The 27,560-nt window shown below is 40.5% G+C and overlaps 2 protein-coding genes across 4 annotated transcripts in view; one reads left to right on the top strand and one right to left on the bottom strand.

Moving 5' to 3' along the window:
* The first annotated feature begins 557 nt into the window (after positions 1-557).
* lhfpl3 (LHFPL tetraspan subfamily member 3) lies at positions 558-11,732 on the top strand. The gene is made up of 4 exons (XM_088347594.1): positions 558-1,388; positions 7,464-7,694; positions 11,333-11,391; positions 11,483-11,732. The coding sequence occupies exons 1-3, from the start codon at positions 947-949 to the stop codon at positions 11,353-11,355; spliced, it is 696 nt and encodes a 231-aa protein (XP_088203720.1). The 5' UTR covers positions 558-946; the 3' UTR covers positions 11,356-11,391; positions 11,483-11,732.
* Positions 11,733-13,096: 1,364 nt separating this feature from the next.
* The window catches only part of kmt2e (lysine (K)-specific methyltransferase 2E), a 29,437-nt gene continuing 14,973 nt past the window's right edge, over positions 13,097-27,560 (bottom strand). For 2 of the 3 annotated variants that reach the window (XM_088346713.1, XM_088346714.1), the window contains exons 7-23: positions 27,098-27,136; positions 26,818-27,018; positions 26,604-26,734; positions 25,940-26,057; positions 25,755-25,864; positions 25,430-25,682; positions 24,879-24,977; positions 23,845-24,030; positions 22,173-22,502; positions 21,808-22,107; positions 21,588-21,732; positions 21,288-21,514; positions 20,032-20,613; positions 19,688-19,953; positions 18,636-18,715; positions 16,821-16,897; positions 13,097-16,749 (exon numbers count right to left, since the gene is read on the bottom strand). In XM_088346713.1, the coding sequence (XP_088202839.1) occupies positions 15,811-16,749; positions 16,821-16,897; positions 18,636-18,715; positions 19,688-19,953; positions 20,032-20,613; positions 21,288-21,514; positions 21,588-21,732; positions 21,808-22,107; positions 22,173-22,502; positions 23,845-24,030; positions 24,879-24,977; positions 25,430-25,682; positions 25,755-25,864; positions 25,940-26,057; positions 26,604-26,734; positions 26,818-27,018; positions 27,098-27,136 (4,083 nt within the window). In that variant the 3' untranslated portion in view covers positions 13,097-15,810. The remainder of the gene's footprint in view (positions 16,750-16,820; positions 16,898-18,635; positions 18,716-19,687; positions 19,954-20,031; positions 20,614-21,287; positions 21,515-21,587; positions 21,733-21,807; positions 22,108-22,172; positions 22,503-23,844; positions 24,031-24,878; positions 24,978-25,429; positions 25,683-25,754; positions 25,865-25,939; positions 26,058-26,603; positions 26,735-26,817; positions 27,019-27,097; positions 27,137-27,560) is intronic. The other variant, XM_088346715.1, reaches the window with a different exon arrangement.

Genomic DNA, 27,560 nt, shown 5'->3' with positions numbered 1-27,560 from the left:
ACAACATCAAAAAACAAGTATGAACAAATAAAATAGCATAGAATATAAATGCAATGTAATGTCTGCGAGCATGTGCCCTCTTCATACGTTCAGGCACCCATTCATTCACTTAGCGTATGCATTTGCTTGTGTTTTACATTTAGAGTAAAAGATTTACACATACCGTACATAATGCACTCATAAATTAATTGTGTCTATCATAATTTCAATTAGTGACACTACAGAGACAGAGGGAAATGACAGTCCCAGAAAAGCAACCTGATCTTGGTTTCCTATATGTCTTTTCCAGGCTACAATAATCATTTATATTGAACAAAATTTAGTAACCTTATCTATATTTAGTTTATTTAGTCTTTTAATAGGATATTTGGTCTTGGAGTAATCCACTGTCCGAAATTAATCAGGTTACTTTACTTTAATATTATGGTATTTGGATTATGTTACCGATGACAATTTTCAACGGTTAATAAGTAACTGTATTAGATTACATTTTAAAGTAACACCCCAACCCTGCTATGAGATTTAATTACGTGTTCGATCAAGTACGCATGTGCATCGGAGTCCCATGAGGGCACACGCTGCAAGCACACGCGCACGGATTGTCAAACAGGCGACGCCAGACATGGATTAAAGGATGTGGCTTATTCCTGAACTATCCACAGTAGCTGCGTGCAGCTGGTGCTTGAGTCGGCTCATTTTTTTATCATCGAGTAAACATCTGCTCGCACTGGCCTTTATTTTTCATATTCTTTCCTTTTCTCAATTGCATGAATGAATGTGCGCTGAGCAGCCGCATCAAGTCAATCGATGCTTGGACTGAATAGAAAGAGGACTTTGTTGTGATTCAGCCCCCGATTTTCAATGTTCATCTGAGCAGGGGCATTTTTCGCCCCCCCCCCACCCCCCCCCACCCCCCCTCCTCTGGAGGAGGCTGCCGAGGAGGAGGATGGTACCCGGAGCCCCGAATGCCGGTAGCAACAGCAGCATGCTCCCCGCCTCGGAAGCTGCCAAAATCTACCAAACCAACTACGTGCGCAACTCACGCGCCATCGGCGTCCTGTGGGCCATTTTCACCATACTGTTTGCTATCGTCAACGTGGTGTGCTTCATCCAGCCCTACTGGATCGGAGACGGTGCTGACACGCCACAAGCAGGCTACTTCGGCCTTTTCCATTACTGCATCGGGAGCGGCTTGTCCCGGGAGCTGACTTGTCAAGGTAGCTTTGCCGAATTTTCCAGCATCCCCTCGGGCGCCTTCAAGGCCGCCGCCTTCTTCATCGCCTCGTCTATGATGCTGGTGCTGGGCTGCATTGGATGCTTTGTGCTCTTCTTCTTCTGCGGCACAGGCACTGTCTACAAGATTTGTGGGTGGATACAGTTGGCTGCAGGTAAGGACAGTTGCCCCAAAATGGAAAACAAAGGGCTTTCTGAGTGCTGACAATGTATTGAATTATTAAATTATAGCATGTTTTAAACTATATTTTCCTTAATAAAGGAAAGGGTAGGCTAAAATATGATGAAAATGCTTGTTTTAAAAATAAAAAGTAAAACTAAACTAAAATATGAACAACACAGCGTTGGAAATACTCCACTGCCTTGAAATGGTTCAGTCTGTTTGATTTGTAGATCCGCCATCGTTTCCTACACTGTACAGCCTCTCTGCTCTAAATCTTAGGGCTCCGTGAACGACCAGTGTATTCAGACGTGCACCTCCGTGCATGTATATAGTTTGTTTGTTAACAACAAAAATACTTCCACAGAAATACAACAAAAATGCTACAAAATAACTACTAAACTAGATATCAAATATAGCGCTTAAAACAGGGGCTCGTAGATTTTTTTTGCTTTCATTCTGAAAAGGGACAAATAGTATGGAAATACTACATAATACTACTACAGCAATACTATAATACAAAACACTACTACAAAAATATTACAAAAATACTAGAGAAATGTTAATAAATACTAGTGTGGAAATACTACAAAAAAACTAAAAAAGAAACTAAATTTCTACCCAAATACTGCTTTGGAAATACATAAAAATACTTCTACGGAAATACAAAAAAAATCCACTTCATAGTACTATGATACAAAACACTACTGGAGAAATACTACTACAGAAATACTACTACAGAAGAATTACAACATAACTACTGCAAAAATACGACTACAGTACAGCAGTACCACAAAAATTCTACTACGGAAATACTACAAAAAAAACTACAGCAAAACTGCACTACAAAAATGCTACATAAATATTACAGATATAAAACAAAATTCTACTATGGAAATATTACAAAACACAATAGAAATACGACAAAATACTAAAATGATAAAACTATAGTAATACTAAAAAATACAACAAAAATACTACATATATACAGCAACAAAAATATTTTATAGAAATGCAACAAAAATCTTCAGAAATACTAAGAAAATATTACTGCAGAAATTCTGCAGGAATATTTTTTTTAAAAAGTACAGTAATACTACAAAAAACTAGAGAACTTCAACAGAAGTCAGACTCCAGATTTACTAGAAAAATACAACCAGAGCAAAACTTCAAAACTAAATATCAAATTGAATGCATCCAACGGGACCTTATATATTATTTTGATTTAAGTGTGATCGTTTCAAACTAATTTCATTAAACTAATAATGGAAATATAAGAATATGGATGTCTGCATGTATATTTATTCATGAATGAAAAAAATCGGATCTGTCTCCAAGATTGGCCCCTTGGCCAAATGTTTTAACCCAATGCGGTCCCATGTCTCCAAATAGTTGCCGTTCCCTGGAGTAGACCATGGAATGAGTTATAGTAGGTATACAAAGGATCAAGTTACAGGGGGGGGGCAAATTTAATTTTGCTTAGGGCCCCATGAAGGCTTGGACAGGCCCTGGTCCCATAAGTCCTTGATTTTTCAGAGTGTCGACTGTTAACATCCTATAGCAGGCCCGTAGGTTGGGAGTTGACGTATAACACATAATAATCTTCTCTATTTTTGTCCAATCGTCGGGGTTTATACGAGTGCTAGAAATCCTTGAGAAATAATTGTAATTTAGTGTTTTCAAGGATTGACAAGTACTTAAATTTTGGGTGAAGTGTTTGTAAATGCTTGAAATTATTGTCATGTTTCTCAAAAAGTCTGCCTAAAAATGACGCCGACACTGCTCTCTGTTGGCTTCGCTTTGCATTTCTTCTTCCCCCGAGATCTACGGCCACTTGTAATAGTTTGTATGCCATTGTCCTATAAAGCATCATATCCCCTTACCAGTTGTGCCCAAGAGGACAGGTACATTCTACACCTTAAAAGGCCAATATGAAATGTGTCTTCGTGCAAGGATTACATATCAACTATGAACATTTATTGTGGGCTGTGCAAAAAATTAAAAGTTGCATATTCTAGTGGAAAATTGTAACAGGAAGAACTTTCTGAAACTGAAATTGTAAGCTACATAAAGTATTACTGTCATGTGTAACCAATACCAGTAAGGGGAGGAATTTGTCTCAAAAACAAATGTATTCGCACTCTACCAAAGGTTTAAAAATCGTGTCTTTATAAATGCACACTCAAGACTATAAATTGCATATACAAATCTCAGATATATTTTATGCCTCTGCAAAATATATGATTAACACTGGAATATTTATTTTGTTGATTCTGGAGGAATTGGAAAATTGGCCTGGGAAGTTTTTTAAAAGTGCTTGAATTTCCCTATGAAAAAGGTGTACACTCACTCACTCACTCACTCACTCACTCACTCACTCACTCACTCACTCACTCACTCACTCACTCACTCACTCACTCACTCACTCACAGGGACAGTTTTGACTCACCAATCGACCTGCAATGCATGTTTTTGGAGATTTGGGTGAAAAAACGTCGTGCCCCAAGAAAATTCACTTAGGCACAGGAGAATATGCAAACTACACACAGCAGGCTGGCAATTGGAATTAAACCCAGAACCTCGAAACTACGAGGCACACATTCTCTTCAGTCAACCACAGTGCCAACATATATGTATTTACATAAATTTTTATATTACAATACCAGCTAGAGAAATTATATATATATTTTTTCACACCAGTCCAACTTTTATAGTACCAGTCACAACTTAACAACTCACAATCAGTTTTCCGATACCAAATCTTTGTTGTTATTGTTTTCTGTATTTATTTTGCAACCTTTATTACGATAGGTTCATAGTTTAGTAGACACTCAAAATAAGGAGAGATGGCATCAATTAATTTTGAACATGCAAGGAAAACAGGGGATGACTATACAAAAAAAATGTCAAGATGTAAAAAATATCATCTGCAGTAAAGGTCCTGCCCTGAGCTCTTTGTTTTTATTAAATCTAGGTAGCGGAAAGCAGATTTGCCCTTAAAGGTGTGGAATCAAAGAGCAGAAACATGATTGGCTGTTAGTAACCAGTGTATAATATTAAAAAACAAAAACAACAACAGTGAGCATTAATTGTCTTAACAACGCACACACCCGGTATCCTATACAATGTCCTTTGTAGGTGTCCAATAGTAAAAGCAGAATTACATTCTTTATTGTCAGCAAGCAAAATAAGACATAACGCTACAGAGGGTTTTAATAATAGATGGTTTTGAATCCGGGATTCGAGTTATTACGTATTCCTAAATGAGTAGAGTCAGCAGCAAGCGTGTTGAGGGCGTTGGGAGCTTGTTTGGGGGCTGGCAGATGTAAAACGCAGACGACTTGTGCGGATTAAAGGGGATCACCTCCTTGCACTAATGAGGATTTTTAAGGCACAGTAAGTAATCTCTCCAGGCCACCATTCATTGAGAACTTCACTGCGGCAAGAGAGGCAAATGCTAAGCTAAAACTAAAACAGGGGTCGGGAACCTATGGCTCGCGATCCAGTAATTTTTCTTCATGAGTACCTATGACTTGGGGATAAAATTGTACTCAGGCAAATCTCATCTGCAGTATTCCAATTCTGCAAAGTGCAGAGTCAAGTCAATGTAGCGCTACTACTTTAAAGGGTTCGGTCCAGTATATAAAAAGCATACTTCCCACTACAGTTTACAGTCAAGATGTCACAGCATCAGTCCCGTTTTTGGCTGTACGTCACTAAGGAATCCTCTATATGGAAGCTCATTAAACAATTTAGGTTACCTGTTGGGGAACTTTATGATAAAAATCAACAGAACAAACTGTAAACACCCAGAAATTCCAGCCAGGCACACTGAACACTTCTCCCTGCCCAGCGCAGTCTGCACCCAAGGTAATTACTATACGTCAGTATCCTTGTTTGCAGTATTTTGTGACATTTAAAAAAAAATAACTCTTTCATTTCATAAGTTTAAACAAATCATCTAACGTCACACAGTGAGATAAAATGTGCTGAAAATTTAATTTTGATTTGGTCTGTAGAGCAGGTTTGGCAGATTTGCCTTGGAATATATGGTATGGTTCTCTCAGAAAGAAAGAAAGAAAGAAAGAAAGAAAGACATCTTTTTCTATTATGCCTTTTTAGGTCAAAAAGGGTTCTGGCCCCTGAACTAAAAGTTATTGGCATGAATTCTCTTACATATTAATTATATACAAAACATTATCACCCATTGGAACATGACTGTTAAGGCAGAAATTCTCTTTCAAGGCGACCTTGTTGCTAGGCATACAAAAAAGTGCTTGTGAATGTCCTAAATGCATGTTTTTGCTGTCTGCCTTTTGAAGTTATCTGACAAGAATGCAGTGAAACTTCTGATGTTGGGAACCAGTCCTATTTTTACTGAAGGGGGATTGTGACTTTCAACTAATCCAGACTGTTGAGTTTTTTTCTTTATTTTTTTCTTCCTGATTCCCCTTTTTGGTCTTTTCATGTGAAACTAAAATAATTTAGAAAATAGAAGGAAAACATTATAAAACTGAAGCCTGCAGCATTTTCCAGGGAAGTCCATGAAATAAATCATTACTCTTTCCATAAATTTACAACAAAATGAAACTAGAACAGTAAAATAGCTGAATTCTATTTTATACAGCACTTTTCACATTGTTGCATACAATACAATCTATTCAAATAATAAAATGAGGCCAATAATAAAACTTATTCTAGATCGTTTGAATAATAAATTAAGTTGGTCATTAGATCATTAAATCACGAGTAAGCAATACATGGATAAGTAAATTAAACAAAAGTGTCAATACAAACATTTTAAAAATGTCCTTAACATTCAATCAGTCTTACAATACTTGGAGATAATCCTACTTCAAATCATCCATCCATTATCTGCAACGCTTATCCATAGTAGGGTCACAGGGGTGCTGGAGCGCATCTCACCTGTCCTCGGGCAGAAGGCAGGGGACACCCTAAACTGGTTGCCAGCACACAGAGTCAGACAACTCACTCATTCACACCTAAGGATAATTTGAACCGGCCAATAAACCTGAAATGCATGTTTTTGGAATGTGGGAGGAAACCGGAGTGCCCGGAGGAAACCCACGCAACCAAGGGGAGAACACGCAAATTGTGCACAGGAAGGTTTGATCCCATGACCTCCAAACTGCGGACGCGCTAACCACTCAGCCGCCGTCAAAACAGCTGCAGTAGAGCAAAAATCTACTGCATGGAACTAGTTTAATAGTGTAATTATTTTCCTTATGCATGGGTGGGTGCATGGTTTGAGGTGTCCTTAAAAAAAGTGGAATGTTAAATATTTTCACCATTAAGTATGCGTTTACACTGCCCAACTGACTTTAAAGAGTTGTTACACTTCCCACCGTGCCAATCTGCTTTGTGTTACTTTTAACAAAGCTTTTCGGGACGGAACACATCCGGATGTTTTATATTTTGTTTATATTTGAAAGTGTAGCATGAAAATGGTCAAAGTAAGAAAAGTTGTATAATGGGAGCCCAATATAGTCATTGGTGGTTTGCTGTGATAATGGACCAAATCACATTTGCTAGTCATCGTTCATTTAGAATTAAAGGAAACTCCTGTCAAAGACGTCACTGCGATATTTTTTACTAAGCGCGCATGCCGTTTTCCCCTCAAAACATAATTGGGGGTCGGGGGTGGTAATGTGTTAGGATGAGGAGGGTGACATCATGTTTGTAGTTCAGGAGGTAGAGCGGGTGTCTTGGGACCAAAGAGGTTGCCGGTTTGACTCCCGGCTCCTCCCAGTTAAGTGTCCTTGGGCGAGACACTGAGCCCCTAATGCCCCCGATAAGCAAGTAGGAGCCTTTGAAACCTTTACCGTTGTGTGTGTGAACCGGCAAAGTGTGAAGTGTATGGTAAATCACTTTGGAGGTCCTCAGTGACTGGTTAAAGCGCCATATCAATGCAGTCCATTTACCATGTATATTTATTCATAAACAAAAGAATTGGATAGGTCCCTTGGTCACATTTTTTAATCCAATGCGGGCCCGACTCTAAACAGTTGTCCAACCCTGGTCTAGCTAACGTTCTCACGCATCCCTGCAGGTACATGTCTGATCTTGGGCTGCATGATCTACCCGGATGGCTGGGACAGCGACGAGGTGAAGCGCATGTGCGGCGAGCAGACTGACAAATACGTGCTGGGCGACTGTTCTCTGCGCTGGGCTTACATTCTGGCCATTATGGGCATCATGGATGCTCTCATTCTCTCCTTTTTGGCCTTTGTGCTGGGCAACCGCCAGGACAACCTCATGGCCGACGAGCTGTTAGTCGACAGTAAGTAGCGCAGAATAGTTGTGAATAGATTAGGGCTGAAACAACTAATCAATACGATCGATTAAAGTCGATTATTGAAAGCGTTAGAGCATTGATTTGTTATAACACATGATTTATGAGCCACTAAGTACGTTAGACTCAATTTTGTTGAGACGCTGAGAGTTTTAGTACCACTTTAGTCCAGCAGATGGTGCCAATATTATTTTTAGAAAAATGTTATCTCTCATTTTCATTTGAACAGTGCATTTTTACAAACAAAATTGTCATAAAGGTTTCAACCTTCTAGTGTTAGACTGTTTCATCAGTAAACATTTTTTTCAAGGAAACAGAAAGTGCTGCAGGAGAGCAGTGGGAAAAAATCAGAAGATAAGAAATCAGTAAATAAAATAAATCAAGTAAAATAAAAATAAATATAATGACATGTTTAAGGGGCATATTCTTAAGTATATTGTATATCATTTTCACGTTGGGAACGTTTATCATATTCAAAGGTTTAACAAATAAAAAAATATTTTGTTGACAATGTCTTAAAACGGGGCGGCACGGCGACGCAGTGGTTAGCACGTGTGCGGCACTGAGGTCATGGGTTCAAATCCAGGTACCGGACTTCTTGTGTGGAGTTTGTATGTTCTCCCCGTGCTTTTGTGGGTTTCCTCCGGCCGGTTCAGATTGTCCCTAGGTGTGAATGAGCGAGCGAGTTGTCTGTCCCTGTGTGCCCTGCGTTTGGCTGGCAACCAGTTCAGGGTGTCCCCTGCCCACTGCCCGAAGATAACTGGGATGGGCTCCAGCACCCCCGCGACCCTACTGAGGATAAGCGGTGCAGCTAATGGATGGATGGATGGATGTTTTGAAACGTGTATTTACAAAAAAATGCTACACATAAAATGACATGAATTGCTCTTTTTTTCTCGTTTTGTATGACAATTCCAAATATAATACGATCTTTCGATAGGGCAGTAGGAAAAGAGTATCGTACATATTTGCAGGTATATATCATAAATTGGTATGTATTTTTGGATATTATCAAGTTAATAGAAAAAAAAATTGATTTTTAAAATTGTTTTAAATTGTTAAATATTCTGTTGCTGTGTGCTCTATTGTTGTCTCTGTCCAAAAACTTCGTTATTTGAAAAAAGAGGAGGAAATTCAAATCGTCTTTAAGAAATCCAATTCATCAATTAATCGAAAATAATAATTGATTGATTCATCGATTATGGAAATAATCATAAATTGCAGCCTTAGAATAGATAGTTCCTGGGCGCGTTTGACCCCGGGAAGTTTTTTTTTCTTTAATTTTTTGGAATAAAGTGCAATGGCACCTCTACTACACTAGAGGGGCAGTGACACTCTCACTTAGAGAGGTGCGAGGGATTTTGTCCTTCCTCGAGGGGCATGACATAAAATAATTGAGAAGCACTGCTCTAGCCCCTCGCAAAATCCAAGTTGAAAAAAAAAACACTGTACAAACACAACTATGATGGGTGGGTAATTAAAAAAAAGGCAGGGAGACAGAAGTTCGGCCAGACCAGGACATGATTGGCATCTTAGCCTGGAGTGGACAAAAGGATAGGATAGACAACTAAAAACAAAGTCAGATGGCTAGCTTGATAGGTGCCCAAAAGTATCTTGACAACCAGCAAGAAAAGTAAAATGTTAGCTAGATAGCATGCAAAAATATGTAAAAAGCTAAAAAGCTATATAGCTTGCTAAATAGCAAAAAATGGAGGAAGATAGCTAGCTGTAAAGCAAAAAAAGTAGCCAGCCAGATAGCTAGCTAAAAAACAAAACTTTTTTTGCCCATTTTCTTTTTAAGACACATAAATTGGAATTTAGTTTTTTTGTATATTCTGTAAAAGAAAAGATGGATAAAAACATTTGTTTGATACACAGATTTTCATTATACCCTTAAATATCAAACAATGTCCAAATATTCACGTGTTCAAATATAAATACAAAAAAACATTACTGGCAGAATACAGAGATGAGGAAAATGGCGTATGATTGATACTAAAGATTGGAAATTCTGCGTTTACAACTATAGTTAACCTTGTTGTTATTGTTACTATTATTATATCATAACTGTTATTTTTGCTATTGTTGTTATTATCATTGGTGTCACAATGATATTTAGTGACTAGTAGGATTATAACGTTAATAGATGGGTACTACGATGATTAATGTGTAAAATATGTGACTAATGCTAATGGCCATGCATCAATATAGAGGATGGAAGTCCAAACTGCTGCCAGGGGGCCATTTTAGGACCATAAAACAGATCCCTAATCCTAAAAATGTTTGAAAACCCACACATCTTTGTTCTTAATGAATATACCCACAATGCTATTTTTCTTTATCTTTTTTAAAAACAGACTATAGAAAGATAGGAGATAGATATACAAATTTGCTTTCTTAAAAAAACACACACACAAATTTTGATGCCCTTGGTACAGTTAAAATAAGAAGTGCCTGTGTGTTCATCTATCTTTTTATTGATAAGCTACAAAAATAAATTCTTACCCCACTAGCAAAAAATGCTACCCATTTTAAGCATATTTTTCTCATTTCAAGATATCATATATCTAAAAAATAGAAAAAGTAATTCAAACTAAGCATACGTCTTTGAATTAGTAGATGATAGACAATTTTGTCATTTCAATAAATATTATATCCCACTTTTAGTAAAAAGACTGTTTGGCAATCAATGTTCCCTCTAATTTTCCACGGGTCTGAGCGTTCACACAAAGTTGGTGAGCAACGCTTGAAACAACAGTGAGCAACCGTAATCCCAATTTTTCAATTACCAATTTTGAGCCCTCATTTTTGTGAGCTGGCTAGATTTTCTTGTGCGCTGAGAATGTGCGTGATTGCGCATGCGCACCTTAGAGGGAACATTGTGGGCAATATAATCTTCCACTTGCTATAAAAAAACAATTTTGCCTATTTCTTTTGTATAAATTGTTGGATTGTACTTGGAGAAAAACTTGTCTAAACAGCTTTAACTGGGAAAAATCACACTTAAAATAAGTAAAATTTTCTGCCAATTGCCTTGCATTTCTCACGCTGCTATCGGTGCGTGTGTGTGTGAGTGTGTGAGATTAGGTAAGTGTGGAGGACATTGTAAAGCGCTTTGGGAGGTCTTTAGTGACTTAAAAAGCGCTATATAAATGCAGACCATTTACCTTTTACATTTACATAATTATTGATATCTGACCTATGTAATATGTATATCCATGAGACTGTTATATTAGACACAAGAGGAGAAGAGAAGCTGTAAAATGTAATTAATAGAGAAGATGAAGGGGTAGGGAAAATAAGCGTCTGCTTCTTACTACCCCTTTTTGAACATGTTATATTAACATTATATTTGTTGTTGAGTCATGGTTTTTGTCCTGTTTCTATTTTTTAATGTTAGAATTTAAGTTTTCATTCATTTTCGTTCAAATATTTGCCTGAAATAATTATCAATACTTGATCTTTTTTGTCATTGAAGCCCATAAGCTGGAATTTATTTATTTGAATTTCTATAACATCTTATAATGAATGCCTCTTTGAATAATGCGACACTGTTCTCAATTGGTTAGAAATGTTACTACAACTTCACCATTTTGTTGAAACCGCTTTCTTTTGATTTCTTCCAGAAAGTGTTAACAACGCAATTTGACGCACAAGCAATTAATACATCTTGTACATAAAAAAGGTAAGGATAGCTAATGTTTCAATTATTTTCCTTTTTAAAGTAAAACCCGATTTTTACTTTAAAGATTGTGAAATCATGTCGCCTCTTCTAGAAGCTGACGATGGGACTCAGAACATTGAGTCTGCAAAATACAATTTTCCTTAAAACCTGCTGCTACATTTTGAACAGTGTGGCCCCCCACGAGGTATCCAGAAGACACCCGGGAATAAGGAAACCTTTCATGGACTGCATTTTCCTGTTATTTGCCATTTTCTTACAGACAATTGTTTGATGTGATGAACTGGTTAATGTAACAATGTTAAATGTATATTAAAAAAATCTACTGGTGTGTAGATATTGCATCTGAGTGCCATTCTTTTTTTTTCCTGTACTGAAGTCCTATAAAGCAGTGTTCTTTTTTTTCTTAATTTTTTTTTTTCCTTAAAAAAATTCTCGACACACACGATCCTATTGAAAAGTTTCAAAATGTATAATTTTCAAAATCTTAAATCACCATGCTGCCTAAAATGAGAGTTTTGGTCACCGTGGCTCAAGAGTTAAAAATACAGGTCATCATTTTTGTTGATAACCTTTCCGTAAATTTGGATTTTGCTATATTTATTCTCAAGTTTTACTAGTGGTATCTTGTTTGAAAACAACAACAATAACACTTAAAATGAGCAAAACATATTTGCCATAGGAACATCTTTTTTCCTACGTTGTTTTTTTTTAGTAAATTGAGAAATAAATGATGATCAAGCTTTTTTATCTTGAATTTTATTTTTATTGGGCTGTACAATCTTAAAAAGTTTCATTCATCCAAATCATCTAATGTATTTCCCTATACTACTTCATGAGCAAATAATAGTATATAAAAAGTGGTACCGTAATTGCTTTCACCTACTTAGCTGATCACTGGAAAAACAAAAAAGAAAAAAAATGGCATTTTTTAGATGTAATTTATGAAAATTTGGACATTTTCAGTGGCACACAGGATAAACAAAACTGATATAAGAAAAAAGTAATTTGTGTACAGAAAAAGGCTGGCTATTTTACTACTACATTTTAGTTCCAATGATTTTCGTGTGTGACTCCTATATATCGTATTGGAGTAATGGAAATAGAATATCAAAAGCAGCATACAAGAAATTATTTGTTAGGTCTTGGTTAATTTTGCTCTATTTTTTTAAAGCCCCAGTGTTTAATAATTGACCGCTAGATAGCACTTTATTGTCTAATGCAAACAAAAAAAATGTGCCAAGAGCAGTTTTGGAAGCAAAATGGCAGACAAAAGTGGCAGCAGCTTCTAGGAAGGGATTCCACTATGCAAAATAAATTCAAATTTCTCAACCAATTCCTTTTTTTTAAATTATCAAAATTGGTATGATAGTTCATGTATTTTTTTCATTTTTGCCTATTATTCATGCCTTTCACATGGTCTTTGTGAGGTACCCTTGGCAGCAAGATGGAGAACCATCATGTCAGCCTCCTCTAGGTGAGCCAATGAAAGTAAATATAAATTCCTCAACTTATGGGTATTTAAAAAAAAAAAAGCATATTTATATGAAAGTTGATGTTTTTGCTCATCATTCAAATCAATGTTTTTGTAACACTGGGAGGTGTTAAATGATACACAATGCCCTTTTAAAGGGAAACCATGCAAATCAACATGTACATTCAATATATTTGAACACTTACCTTAAAAGAAACCAAAGAGAAACAAAAGTGTTATAAAACTGTCATTACAGTGATTTATTATAATGAACCATGAAAATAGCCAATCAGTGCAGTGTCTGTGAACTCCTCCTCTTGACACAAACACACTCACACACGAATAATAATAATTATTAAAATAAACAATTAAAAAAACGCACAAAAAAAACAGGACAAAGTTGAAGAGTCCAGAGAGGGTTGAAATATAAAATAATGCTACAGTCACAGAAACATTCAGCTTTGACAAGAAGAGCATTCGTATATACAACCATGTTTGAAAAATGGGAGGCGATGCTGCAAATTGTACAGGCGTAGAAAAAAAAAAGCAAATATTTACAAACATGTTCCTTGTGAAAGCTGGAGTAACCACCCTATTATACAATTATTACACTTTCTACAAGTGACGCTCTTTATTGGGGGGTTGCTAGAATCCTATACGTAGGAGGTCCTTGGCGGCCTACCGTGAACGAAAGCAAGATGGAGGAATTTAAAAAGAAAAAAACGTTCTGTGTTTCCTGTACAAATTCTAGAAAAGCGCCGTTAGATTAAAAAAAAAAGGAAATCGATAAAAGACGGACAAATAGATAGGACAGGAGGAAAAGAAAGTTGGGCAAAGGCTGGAATGTCCATTGCTAAACAAAGTGCGGTTCACCCACAAAACCGGACAAGACGCACAAAAGTGAAGTCCTCCCCCACCTGTCTCAGGAACAAAGTAAGAAATAAAAAGCTCGCCGAGAGCACTGTGTGGAGGGGGTCTGTCCATCTTTTACAGATTGCCTTGAACAAGATGACAGTCCGTTTTTACTTATGAATACCCTTTTATCCTACAATCAGCTGTTTTTCCACTGGCCATAAAAAACATATCTACATTGCGCTTGGGGGTTGTTATTTTAGGGGAGGGTAGATTTCCATGGGAATCAAATGGAAAGTTTGACTTTGAGTTAAATACTCGGGTTCATCAGGAAAACCAAGGGAGAAAAAAAAAAACGATCGTAGATCCATACACTATGTACGACTTTTGGGGGGAATTTACACTCAATCAATTATTGAACGTCAGTTTTTTTTATTCCGTGTGTTGTTTTTTTTTTTTTTTTCACAAATGGTGTATCTATAGTGATAAATGATTGGGAAAATTGTTACAAGGGGCATCCAAAATGTAGTTTAGTTTTAGCTAGTTATGTGCTGTGACTTGTTACCTTAGGGCAGTGGTCCCCACACTATAGCCCGTGGGCCAGCTCTGTAAGAATGAACTCAGTTGTAGTGGATTTGAACCCGGATGGTGGCGGAGAGAACGCTTAACACTGGACAACTGGCAATATTAAAGTTCGTAGACCTTTCACATGGCCAAATCCAACCACTTTTTAAGGAATTTCAGACAATTTAATTTCTCCTGTACCATTAAAAGAACAAATCTGGTGTGAATCATATCTAGCAGAGCCACAAATATTGAGCAATTTACATATGGAATTTATCAAGACAGATAATTATTAGATCTTGAGTAAATCACAAATCTATTTGTGGATTTGAAAACTACAAAGTGTACATATTTTCTCTTCCCATATAGGTGTTGGTTAAAAAATGTAGCTTACATTTCCAGTTGCATGAAGTTCTTCCCATTACAACTCCCCACTATGAAACTCTACCTTCCTTATTTGCATGGTCCATAATAAATGTCCGTAATTGGTACATAATACTTGCACTAAAACACATTTATTAGTACCCCGTTTAGGTGTAGTATGCACCTGTCCGCTAACGCGCGACCTGTAGAGCGCGATTCGGCTTCTTAGAAAAATGCCATACAAACTAATGCTAGCTGTCAGAAATCAAGAGGGAAGGAGAAATACAATGGCAAAGAGAAGCCACCAGAGATGTGTCACAGTCAATTTTAAGCAGACTTGCCAAGAAACATGGCAAAAATTTCAAGCATTTACAAAGCATTCTGTCCAGATTTCAAGCACTTCAATATCCTTGAAAACACAACTTTAAAAATTAAACATTTTCAAGGATTTCAAGCACCTGTGTGAATGCTGTAATCTAGATGACATACATAAAGGCATTGATTTTTTTCTCATTATCCAACTACCTTTAGTCAGAGTACAAGACGAATGTTAATTTTGATGTGTGTTTACACGCTATTCAGTGGTAAATGTATTCTTCTCCGGTGCCATGTTATTTTATTATTTTTATTTAATTTCATAGTGTTCTTATTTGCTTTTTGTGACCTTTGTTCCATTAGAAATCCAAAAAGTGTTATTCGGTTAATATTTATTTCATTGAGTGTTATTTTTTTTCTTACGATTGTTCTGTGAAGAATCCACAGTTATTTGTTTGTTGTTTTTTGGAAAATAATACATTTTTAAATTTAGGCGCTCCTGCAATCGTCACACCTTTTCTTTTACAAACAGACTCCGGGGCCCTCAGAGGGAAAAAGTTATGTGGCCTACACAGGAAAAAGTTTGGGGACCACTGCCTTGTAATTTCATACATAACTGCGTGTTAAAATAGTTTCGGGGGGAAACTGACGTACTTTGATGGCTTGACCGTGTAGACAACAGAGTCAATTCTCATGGATGACAAACAAAAACCTCCAATTAAATTAAAAATCGTTTTTTTTTTTTTACCAACTTTTAGATAAAAACTAACCCACCTCATTTAATTCTCAGATTTTACAGAAACCTTCACTGCTGCACAACCCACCATGGTCCTTGAATCCTCCTTGGGTAGAGTTCAGTGCCACCCTGTACTTAGGTATCCCGAAGTGTGGAAGGGCGTGGAGGAGTTGGGCCCTCCACGAGCCCCGGATGGCAGCTGAGTTGCGGTGGCCGGCGACGGACCTTGCGGAGTCTGTTGTGGGGGCGGAGGTGGAGGCGGTGGAAGGCCGCTCTGCTGAAGGGACGAGGGGTAGGCGGACGGGGGCACCGTGGGGTTGGCCAGTAATGTGGTCTGAAAAGCCGCCAAGTTCTGAAAGTGGTGGGTTCCGGTGGAGGGGTTGGGTGGCGGAGGGGGTGGCGGAGGTGGCGGGGTGAGGGAGAGGGGCGGCTGCTGCTGAGTGGAGGACTGGCAGGAAGTCAGCATGATCTGCTGAATGGGGGCTGGCTGAAGGTTGACGTGCAGCAGGGCGGTGCTGGACATGGGATGTGGGGGTGGTGGCGGTGGGGGCGGAGGCGGGGCGGCTGAGGACTGGTAGTGCACGCTGTGGGGATGAGTCTGCATGAGGGCCTGAGAGCACTGAGGGTAGGAGGGCGCCACTGCTGCTTTGAATCCAGGGAAGGGGCCCGCCGCGGAGGCAGTCTGAGTGGGGAAGTAGGCAGTGGATGCAGGTGGCGCCGGGGGAGGAGGTGGGGGCGGGGGTGGCGGGGCACCCTGGGAGTTGTACTGGACAAACGAAGGTGCTGGGGCCTGGCCCGAGTTTTGGTTCTGGGACTGGGATGAGAAAAGCACTCTCTGGCTGCGGTAGGGAGAGCTTTGAGGCTGAACGTGGAGTAGGGTTGGCCCCGGGTAGTGCCCCGGGGAAGAGGGCGGCGGCGGCGGGTGCAGCTTGGTAGGGGTGACAGGTGCTGATTTAGACATGATGGGTAGCTGCAGGGTCTGGTTACTTGCTCGAAGTGGACCGTCATAGTCTTCCTCTTTCCAGCTTACAGAACCAACTTGACAAGGAGATCCCGCCTGGAATGGAACAAAATAACAATCAGAACCAATACACAAAAAATCTCAACCAGAATTGGGTGAGAACTTACAGCATGAGTTGGGGTCTGAGGTCCAGGAGATGTACATTCCCTCAATGTAGGCGTCTCTCCTCCCTCTGCTTCACCATCTTGAACAACAAAAAATAATAATACTTAGTTCACTTTCACAGCCAGCTGAAGTTTTTCTTTAAAGATTCATTTTTTTAACTAGATGGTGTTTGATTTTTTTTTTTGAGACAGCCTCTGAATTTAAATAATTTATTATTATGATAAATATATATTTATTTTCCTGTACAAACCCACCAGCGGTTAATTGTTCTATAAAGAGAAAAAAACTAATTTGCTGGAGACTATTACTCAAGATGTTGAGCAGGAGCTTGATTACTGACTTGGTGTACGCCGTCTCAGCAAGGCATTTTAAACATTTTTTTAAATCGTTCACATGAATGACATGCTTTGGAATTTCTCATTCAGATTCAGAAGAATGAATATTGAGATCTTTAACATCAATACTTTTTTACTTTATTTGCTAATCATGTTATATATCTACCCTGGTCATATCCCTAGAGAGTGGTGACTGACAGCAAGACAAACACATACACAAAAACAAAGAAAATAAAAAAGGGGAAAAGTAGCAAAAAACACACATATATTGTTATTTTACTTTTTTTTTACCATGGCCAACCCAAATGCCCAAACACCCAAACAAGTTAAGCGCCTCGGCACCCAAGTTGGTCATTCTTTCGTCCCTCCCGATGTAATGGGACACAAGAAAGCGGCCGTGTCACTCGAGTCAGGGTGACACAACACACTCGTCTGTTCAACAGCAGGGCCCGACAGCTTTCACTGGTTTACCCCTGCCGCATCATACAGGTGCCCTGCCCATCCCTTAGAACTCATCCAAACATCCCACTGTTCTTTCACAACACCTCTCCACTCATTCCTATCACAAACAAGAGCTCTAGATTCCACAATATTTAGACCTCATAACCCTAACAATCCACTTCAATCGCGGCCTTCCTCTTGGTCCGTTTCCATTTACTTCTGCTCTGTAGATCCTCTTCAAAATTCGCTCCTCATCCATCCTCACCATGTGTGTCCAAACCAACAGAGTACCCTCTTATCCACACGCTTGCTCAGTTTCTCTACTACTCCAGTTCTGTCTCTCACAATTTAATTTCTTAATCGATCCAATCTTGTCACTACTATCATACCCCTCAAACACTTCATCTCAAAATCATTTAATTTCCTTTTCAAATCTGGGTTCAGGCTCCAAGTCTCTGCACCATACGACACAGTTGGCACAATCACACTCTCATACAGTCTCTTAACATCCATACTCATACTCTTATTGCTCATAACTCTCCTCAGAGCACCCAAAACCTTGCCTCCTTGATTCACTCTGTGCAATACCTCACACTCCATTCCACCAACTTCAGCCACATCACAACCCAAGTAGCTAAAGCTTTCAACTTCTTCCAGCACCTGTCCGTGCAACCTTCATGTACTTTCCGTAATATTTGCAGGTCAAATGATATTGATTTACTTTTTTTTTTAAACACATTGATAATTTCTGGTAACACTGTAAAACACAGCTGTAATCAATTTTTGTGGGTCAACTCAACATCTTTGAGTAAAACAAATATTTCAGCAATTCAAGGGACCATATTCTAGATTGGCAAAAAAAAAATAAATATATATATATATATATATATATATATATATAATGCTTTTTAATTGTGATGTAAGTCGTTTTCAAATTGATCATTTTTAGTTACTAAATCATAAGAAATCAAAATCCCCATATTTCAATTTAATACAACAAAGTATGATGAATTTCCATATGAGTATTTAGCAGGCCCCCACCTGGATCTTTGTCTTTACTAAGTAGCAAAGCTCTGTGGTAGCACCTTTCACGAGCCTGCTCTACAGATGTGGAGGATGTCCTGCAAAGAAAACATCCATTAACGCAATGACAAATACGCTACATCAGGGGTCGGGAACCTTTTTGACCCAAAGAGCTATAATAGCAAAATATTGGTATATTATTCTTCGGGAGTGCAATACCCATCCATTATCTGCACCGCATATCCTCAAAAGGGTCGCAGCGGTTCTGGAGCCCATCCCAGCCGTTTTCGGGCAGTGGGCAGGGCACACCCTGAACTGGTTGCCAGTGCAATACCATTTATTAAACGAAAAAATTCAGCAAAGTCGACCAACTCGATCTATAGACAAAACATACATTTTCAGCGAATTTTATTTTACTGTGTGACGTTGGAAGGATTGATAACATTTATGAAATAATAATAATTATGCCAGAGCCTGTGTCTCATATCAACAAATATATTTGAAACTTGCCTCTTCCCACAGTAACTTAATATCGTGGAGGCTCATTTTGACATTAATTTTTATCTCTCGTAAAGAATGGTTTCAAAAAAAGTTACAAGCAGAGTTCTTTCGTAAAAATGTCCCAAAACAACTGCAAACAAAAAGTTTACAGCGGTATTTCAATTCAGCGCAGTGGGTGCAATGTGGGCAAAGATCGACCCAACCCTACTGCTTCACTCAATCAAATTGCTCCGAGTGCTTTGCTGCATTTTTTCGATGTTTATTCTTTGTTATTTAGGTTTTTAATAAAAAGTCAACAGTGAACCTACATTATTTAATGAACTTCCATATAAAGGATTCCTTAGCAACGTACAGGAAAAACGGGGTCTGCTGGTGTGACACCTTGACTGTAAACTGTAGCAAAGTATAGAATAGAGCACTGCTCCGGCTATGCACGCAGTAAACGCAGCACTGTGCTTATAACACTCTAAACACGCCAGACAAAATTTGCACCGACCATTATGTACTCAGGAAAACAACAATAGGTTCCCGACCCCTGCGCTACATGCATTACATCATGTCCAGCCTACCATTGTCCCTCTCCTCCTTCCCTCTCCCCTGTGTTCTCAGACTCCTCTGTGCTCTGCTGCTCCTTGCCCCTGGAGGGAGTTGCAGAAGGAGGTGGAGGAGGAGGTGGCGGAGGCGGTATGGAAGCCTCGCTGCTGCTTTCTATAGCAATTGTATGGAAAGCGTCCATGTTTAACGGAGGCACAGTAGACACGGGAGAGCTGCACTCAGTCTTGGAGCCGCTGCGGCGAGCTTCACGCTGTCGCTTCCTGTATTCCAGCAGGGAGACCTTAAAGAAATACAGTTGTAAAGATGAGCACACATGTGACAGTGAACGGCAGGACAATGTTGAATGTTACAAGCTCACCTTCTTCTTTTGCGGCGGATTTTGCGCAGAGCCGCCTCCCTCATCGCCATTGAGCGAGCGGGAGAACCCAGCTGAGCTTGTGTCTTCGGTGAGGGGGTAGAAAAGTGACCCCTGGCCCTCTGCAAAACCCGCCTGGGCAGCTGTTGCGGGCACCGCAGCTCCTGCTGCAGTGTCTGTTCTGAAAGGAGCCTGTAGGGGCTCCAAGGTGTGCGAGGGTGTGAGGTCTCTTAAATTAGAGTTGACGGGGGAGAAAGTGAGGCCACTTGGTGTTGTCGGGCACCTCTCTGGACTTTTAACCCAGCCAGCGAAGGACGAGGAAGCACATGTTTCGCCGGAAGAGGAAACCTCAGCACTGCAAGCGCCTTCTGTCGCGACCTCATCCAGCCGGTCTTCTACAGAGTTCACACAATCAACAGGGGTTGGCTGTGGACTCCCAGGCACTGATGTCTTGGCATCGGGCTGGAGACTGTCCGAGTTCGGTGGAGAGGCGTTCAACGATGGAGGACGATCTGCTTTGTTGCTAAACTCTAAAAGATTTGCTTTCGTGCTAACGTCTGGTGAGTTTTCTGTTGAAGAATCACTCTGTAGAGAGCAGTAACAACATCGTTGCTAGTCATTTGAGTAGTAATCATGTCCAGCACAAAAAGGTTTGACATGATGAAAATGGTTGAGTTAAAAATACCACAGCACTCAGAAGAAGTCACTTTAGTTCAGAAAATCAGCAAAGGTTCATATTTTTTGTAACAGAACTATTGTACGGGGGAAAAACAAAAAATGACAGGGGTGCTGATTTATCAATCATAAATTATCTTTACACAGGGTTTCAACAGCTGAGGGCATGTTAAATTTAATACTTTTAAAGACTTTTTAATGCATTTGTAATCAAATTCAAGACAAAGTCGACAAAAAAAAAAACTATTGAAACAAACAAAACAAATACAGTGGGACCTCTCTACTTTGCGGTTCCACGTTCGCGGGTTCAGAGCTTCGCGGGTCTAAAAAATAATAATAATAAAATTCTCTTTTTCTCTCCCCCTCTTTTTCTTTCTCTCTAATCTACTAGTCCGGCCCCCGAGAGAATGTTTGTTCTATCGTGTGGCCACGGAGATAAAATGGATTTTACACTCCTGGTCTAAAGTAAACGTCTCTGTCAGAAATTGCCATGTGTATTCAGGGATCAGAATGGAGATTTTCATTTTCAGCTGAAATAGCCAGGGTCCAGGAATAAAGCAACCAAGAAAACTTTTGAGATTTACCTCCTGGGCTGTGGTAAGTGTTTGCGTAGGGGTGCTGGCAAACTGCTCCGCTCCAGGCTCTTCAGCCCGGATATTTGGCGGCGTGGCCGTCAACGTGGGTGGTGCGACCATCTCTGACTGGTCAGCCCGGGTGGGCGTGGCACAAGGAGAACCGTATGGTGTGGAGCTCTCTGACATGCAGGCGTCAAGAGGGCTTAGGCGGCGCTTTTTTAAAGGTGTGGGCAACTCTGAAATAAAACACAGGCGTTAGAATTATTCTTTCTTTGATAGATATATAAAATTTGTGATAATAAGTATTACCTGGTAGGGAACAGTTATAGATGAGGGGGCTTTCTGAATCCCCGTTAATGGAGGGACTTAAAGGACCCTCACTGGGCATGAAGAGACTGGGTCTTCTGGCTGGACTTGTTGATCCCTCCTCTTCTAGGGCCTGCTTTAACCATCGCTGTAGCAGGGAATGGAGCATCAGAAATCCAGGGAGTTAACATCTCTATTGAAACAATGACGGACAATGTTATACCTTTTTGCAGGAGCCGGTGGTTGGCGGCGTTTCCGGAAGTTCTTTGGAGCGCCGTCTCCCAGTTGGGACGCCAGGGGCTGTGGGGCTACGGTTGGCCAGGAAGGGCGAGGAGAAACGGACATAGTGTTTGGGGGTGCTGTAGATCTGCGGCGAGCAGGCCAAGCCGGGAAGAGCATTAAGCTGAGTGGCGAGGACTTCGGGGTCGCTGCTGATCCGTAAAGGCCGCTCCGGCGTTGGCTCCGGTGTGCGTGCCCCAGAAAGATCTGGTGGCTTCTCACCCACCCATTCGCTGACAAAGTGCTATAGAAACAAATAAGGCGACTACCAGCTCAACTGTTACATAAAAAAATACCATTTGGACATACCTTCTTAGTTTTAAAACTTTTGCTCCCAGTGCGGTTTCGGTCAGGTGCCGGTGAATTGCTTTGTGGGGGACTGATGTCCAGCGGCTGGGTGGTGATTGCCTCGGGTTCTGGCACGCTGGGAGGCTCGCCCTCAATAAGTTCGCTGGTGAGGGGTTCGATGGGCTCCACTGGAGAGCCCGGGGCCAGGTCAGAGCAGGTGCTGATGGTGCGAGCTCGCCGCCGCTGCTGACCGATATGCGTGCGGTTCCTGGAGAAGCTTTTCCTGTTCCGTGAGCCTTTGACCTTTGCTGGCTTCAACCCTGGCTCCTCTTTTACTTCTACAAGAGGTGGCTAGAACAGAACACAGTATTCCTGTAACTATGATGCAATGTGTCAAATGTTACATTTGCTGAAGTTTCAATACACTAAAAAGGATCACAATGGGACAGTTCTGAGGTCATGGGTTTAAATCCTGTGTGGTGTTTGCATGTTCAACCCATGCTTGCGTAGGTTTCCCCTGGGCACTCCAGTTTCCCCCCACATTCCAAAAACATGTATATCAGGTTAATTGGCCAGTCCAAATTGTCCCTAGGTGTGAATGAACGAGTGAGTTGTCTGTTCCTGTGTGCAATGCAACTGGTTGGTAACCAGTTCAGGGTGTCCCCTGCCCACTGCCTGAAGATAGCTGCTGACCCTACTGAGAGTAAGGGGTGCAGATAATGGATGGATGAATAACAATGAACTTAACATCTTGAAGTAGAATTTATTGTGCTGTGTGTTCAGTGACTAGGAAGTGCTGTCATTTCTAAATATAACTGACTAGATGGCGCACCCAAAACCCGTATTATGGCAATAAAATTGAACGTGCGCCTTATATAATTGCATGACAATGGTGGCAACAGGGACCCAGCTTGCGGCAGAGAGCGCCAGATCCAATACACTAGACCACTAAGAATAAAGATGACACACATAAAGGCATTAGGTCTTATCATCACAATTTTTTAGTCGCAGTACTAGATATGTTAGCGAAAGTGAGAAATCAGAAAGTGATTTAAAAACGGTATAACATTTAACTTTTTGTCAGCTCAAACTAAGCATTTTAAGTGACCAACATTTGCATATGTGCGGCCATGCAGCTACTTATATCTTTTAGAATGACTGAATTTACTTACTACAATGCCTTTCACTTCAATGAGTTCAGAATTTCATGTGCTTGTTAAAGACTTTGAGTCAGTGATACAATTCAGTATTTCAGTGATCTTGTCCGACAATATTCTTGCAGCCCAGTCCAATAATAACATGAAACATTTGGCACAGAGACCAAAAAGTGCGATGATGAGATAAAGCCTAATATCTGATCACCGGTCGTCTGTATCCCTAATGGCCTAGTGGATAGGATACAGTGCACTCCCAGCCGCAATCAGAGTTGGATTTCCAATGCATCCAATGTTACACAATTAAGATCAGTGTTAGTATATTTGTATTGATCAATCAGATTCCATTTTATTTTTTGTGCAGTCCTACACCTTATTGTAGTTTTAATTCCGTGCACCTTATATGAATAATGGACCGGACTATATGAATAAATATCACAAAGGACTATAATTTTGGGTTGCACTTTACTATTAAGTATGCCTCAGAGTGAGGTTGAATAAGGTACATTTCTTGAAAAGGCTGTAATCCATCATCCTACCTGTATAACAGAAGGGGAGTCTGCAGCCTCCGGTGTGGCTGGCAGTTCCTCCTTGATATCGCTCCGTACCCCGAGCTCTGGCTTGACACCACCGATACGTTCCAGTGCCTGCTCCCGTCGCTTTTCCCGCTTCTCCATGCGTGCAAAAGCCTGCAGGATTGCCTCCATCTTTCGCTCCTCTCGCGTCTGCAGGAAACAGTTTAAATGAGAGATGAAGAATGCTGAAGATCAATCAGCGTCACACGGAGCGATGCAACAGGTTAGTTTGCACTATGGCAGTCAGGGGAGGGCAGAAGCAGCGGATAGAACATGACCTCTCTTGGTTCAAGGCAGGGGAAAAGTCAAGAAGAACGCTGCAGAAGCGGGCCAAGCAAACGGATGGATTAGCAATGTTGTAAGAAAAAATATATAGGGATGACAGAAATCAGTGACAATGTATGCAATTAGGTGTGGATCAGGGCTAGTACCAGGAGGTTACCCAAATAATGGGCAACTGGCTCGAACCTCGAGCTCCTCACATTAAGAAAATCCATCACTCACTGAGCCTTTAGTTAACCGCCGACTGGCTAACGATGTGTCAGAAATGTACGCCTAGGCTTTGCCATAGGAAACAAAGCTAACTGTGGGGTAATTTCCAGAGCATCGGTGTGTAATTTTTCTGGTGTTGAGTCGCATATTCCCCTTGCTCGTTTTGATCCCTCCTTGTGCGTTGGGAACGTAGAGGAGCAGCACATTTTATTTCATCTGTGATATGAACAAATAAATAGGCAACTGAAAGGAAAATGAAATAGATGGCAAAAGCAAGACACAGTAGGAGGAGACATCAGTCTTGATAAAGGGCAAATAGACAGCTCTGCTTAAAGCAAGCCACAATTACCAGACCACACCCAGACACACACAGGAGGGGCGGGAAGGGGGCATAAGAGCGTGAGGAATCGCAAAGTGTTGATTTTTGTCATCTTCGCTTTTTGCTGGGCAGCTGCAGGAAGGCTACTCAAAAGCTCAAACGGCGCCATTTGCTTTGGCACACTTACCATCTTCTTCCTCCTCTCTGCAATCTGTTCCTCTGATTCCATCTCTACTTCATTGCTAACGGACGTTTTGTCTTCTAGATTCTCAAATAAGTCTGGATCCTGTAAAAGGGAGGGGGGTGGGGGAAGAAGTGGCGCCATAACGCTTTGTCATTCAAGTCTGGCTACAGACGAGAGAACAGGTATGAGCAGCAGGGGACAGGTTTGGTGAGGAGGGAGATAGTTGGGCAGTCCCCTGAAGAATACCAAGTTGGGTGAATGGTGATTTTGAGAGGTGTAATATACTATTTTTGTGCTTCAAGTGGGAACTACAGTCACAGGGCACTTATTGGCTTCGTTGTGCACCTACAAATCACTTTTAATTTTTAGGGGGAGCAAATAAAGGGTTACCTTGCAGGAAATTAAATAACTGGTGGACAAAAGCGACAAAATAAATTTAAAAATTGATAAACAATGGAAACCCCATGCTGACACAAACAATATAAAATGCTTCCACGAATGACAAATTTAGTCTATATATTGTTCCACATAACAAAAAAAAGATCTTACAGTACCTGATTGTTTGAGATGGAGAGTCGAAGAGGAGACAATTTTCTTTGCTTGCAGTCGCCCACGACCTTGCCCTTCCCCTCACAGTCCACGCCCATGTTCTGGATCTGGCCCAAGTCCTCCCGACCTGGGTCTTTGTCCTTGCGGCTGTTCCTCCGCCGTCCACCTGAGCCCAGGTTTTCAGTGGGCTCCTGGTTATGCTTGAGCACAGGACAATCTGGGTTTCCCTTTGCACAGGCGCAGTCCACCTTGTATTTACTAGACATTAAGCAAAATGGTGAGATCCAAGTTTGAATCATTTGATGATGGCTGTTTGAGTGCGGGACCCACCAGCTGCCGTAGTCGTAATCAAAACCGATGGTGATCTCGGTGCCTTTGTTGATGGGCCTCAGTGAGTAGATGTACAGGTGTAGCATCCCGTCTTCAATGACGTGTCGCACCTGGCAAGCAGTTAAAAAAAAGTTGAAGCAGATGATGACAGTTTAAATAGGTTGAAGTCAGGCGAAGAGCCTCACTTCAGCGTTGGGCATGCAGGAGCGGCGGACAAAGCGCGCCTCATTGCCAAAACTTCGGGCGTCCACACACATCTCCAGCCCATCAAATTTGGAGTAAAATAGCACAAATGGGTAAGGTCTGTAAAATAAAGAAGAGGCAGGATAAGAGTGTGCTTAGGTATTAATCTGAGAGGGTTCCTTCATGCTACATAAATCCCAAGTAGTCCCAATTTAAACCATCATGATTTTTTTTTTATCTGTACAGACTGTTAAGAATGAATGTTTGTGTTTTTATTTTATTTTGGCTGAGCACAAAAACAGCCTCAACAAATATTTGCACTCAATCATCTCTCAGATACAATGGTACAATACATAATCATGAGCCCTAAGGGAATAGGCTGAAGCAGAAGCTTTTGAATGCCTACCCAGTTATCATACCATTTATCTTACAGGCCCTCCAAAGATAAAAAATAAATACATTTCAGGCTTCCAATCATACTGCTAACGCCCCCTACAGCATCTAATCCTTGAAGAAACTCTTGATATATAATAATTTACTTTAACATATTTGTTCAAAAATAATCATAGTATATTTCTATTAATTGATATAAACTAGTTTAAATATCAAACGACACCCTTATCTCCAATGTCTCTTTCTCTGAGTATTGTATGTCGCGTGACTGACCTCTTGAAGAAGTATCCGTTGGCTTCAAACTGCTGCCGAAGCATAAACTTGCCCCTGTACTCGATGACGAGGGAATCCGGGGCCAGGTCTCTTGCGGCTTTAAGGATTTTCTTGTTCTTTTGAACTTGACTCTGCGCAGAACAAAACACAAAGCCAAAGCCGCTGGCTTGTCAAAGCCATGAAATTACTAACCAGTAGCAAGTGTTTGTTGTACCTCTACTGGGGGCTTGAATGAGGGCGGGTGCGTGTTGTAAGCCAGGCTCTTGCCGTCACCTTGCTCCTTGACGCGCAACAGTACCTGAACATCCTCACTATATTGATTGCTGCTGGCCTCCTCATAGCGTTCCATCCACGTCTTGATCTTGTTCTCCCAAAGCGCCGGGGGCTCTGTTGGCTCCTGATCGGGAGCAGCACCCTTCATGAAGGGGAAATAAGCGGGTTATATGAGGTTCAACACAGAAAACAGTTTCTTGTTGTGTCACGGATACTTTTACCTTTACTCTTGAGGATTTTCTCGAGCCCTCTCGGAAGGCCTATGGGAAACAATTAAGATGTAAACATTACAAAATGCATGCTGTTTCAAATCCAACACTCACAAAAAAGTGTTGTATGGTTTTTATGAATGAACTGGAAAAGCAAAATATTATCTCCACCCTAAATTAATTACGTTTGTATAAACCCTTTCATGGCAAACATCACGCGTGACGTCACAGTCGAAGCATGCCATCTTGATTAATGTCGAAGCTGGAGGCAAAAGAATACTATGCGCTCGTCAAACACTGAAGAAGCCAAGATTTCGTCCGTGCTAGTGCAGAGTTAAAATGTCGTCATGTTGTGTGTTTGGGTGCCAGAATCGGAGAAAAGAAATTTGTGAACATAAATTTAAGTTTTACCGGATCCCAGCGGACATTCCTGATCAAAGGAAAAAGAAGAGAAATGCTCAGGTTTGCAGCGCAC

Source organism: Urocampus carinirostris, chromosome 11 (genome assembly GCF_059441175.1).
Source record: "Urocampus carinirostris isolate Australia breed hairy pipefish chromosome 11, RoL_Ucar_1.0, whole genome shotgun sequence".
Lineage (NCBI taxonomy): Eukaryota > Metazoa > Chordata > Actinopteri > Syngnathiformes > Syngnathidae > Urocampus > Urocampus carinirostris.
Note: the sequence above shows the minus strand (reverse complement) of the source record. Positions and strands in the feature narration are given on the sequence as shown.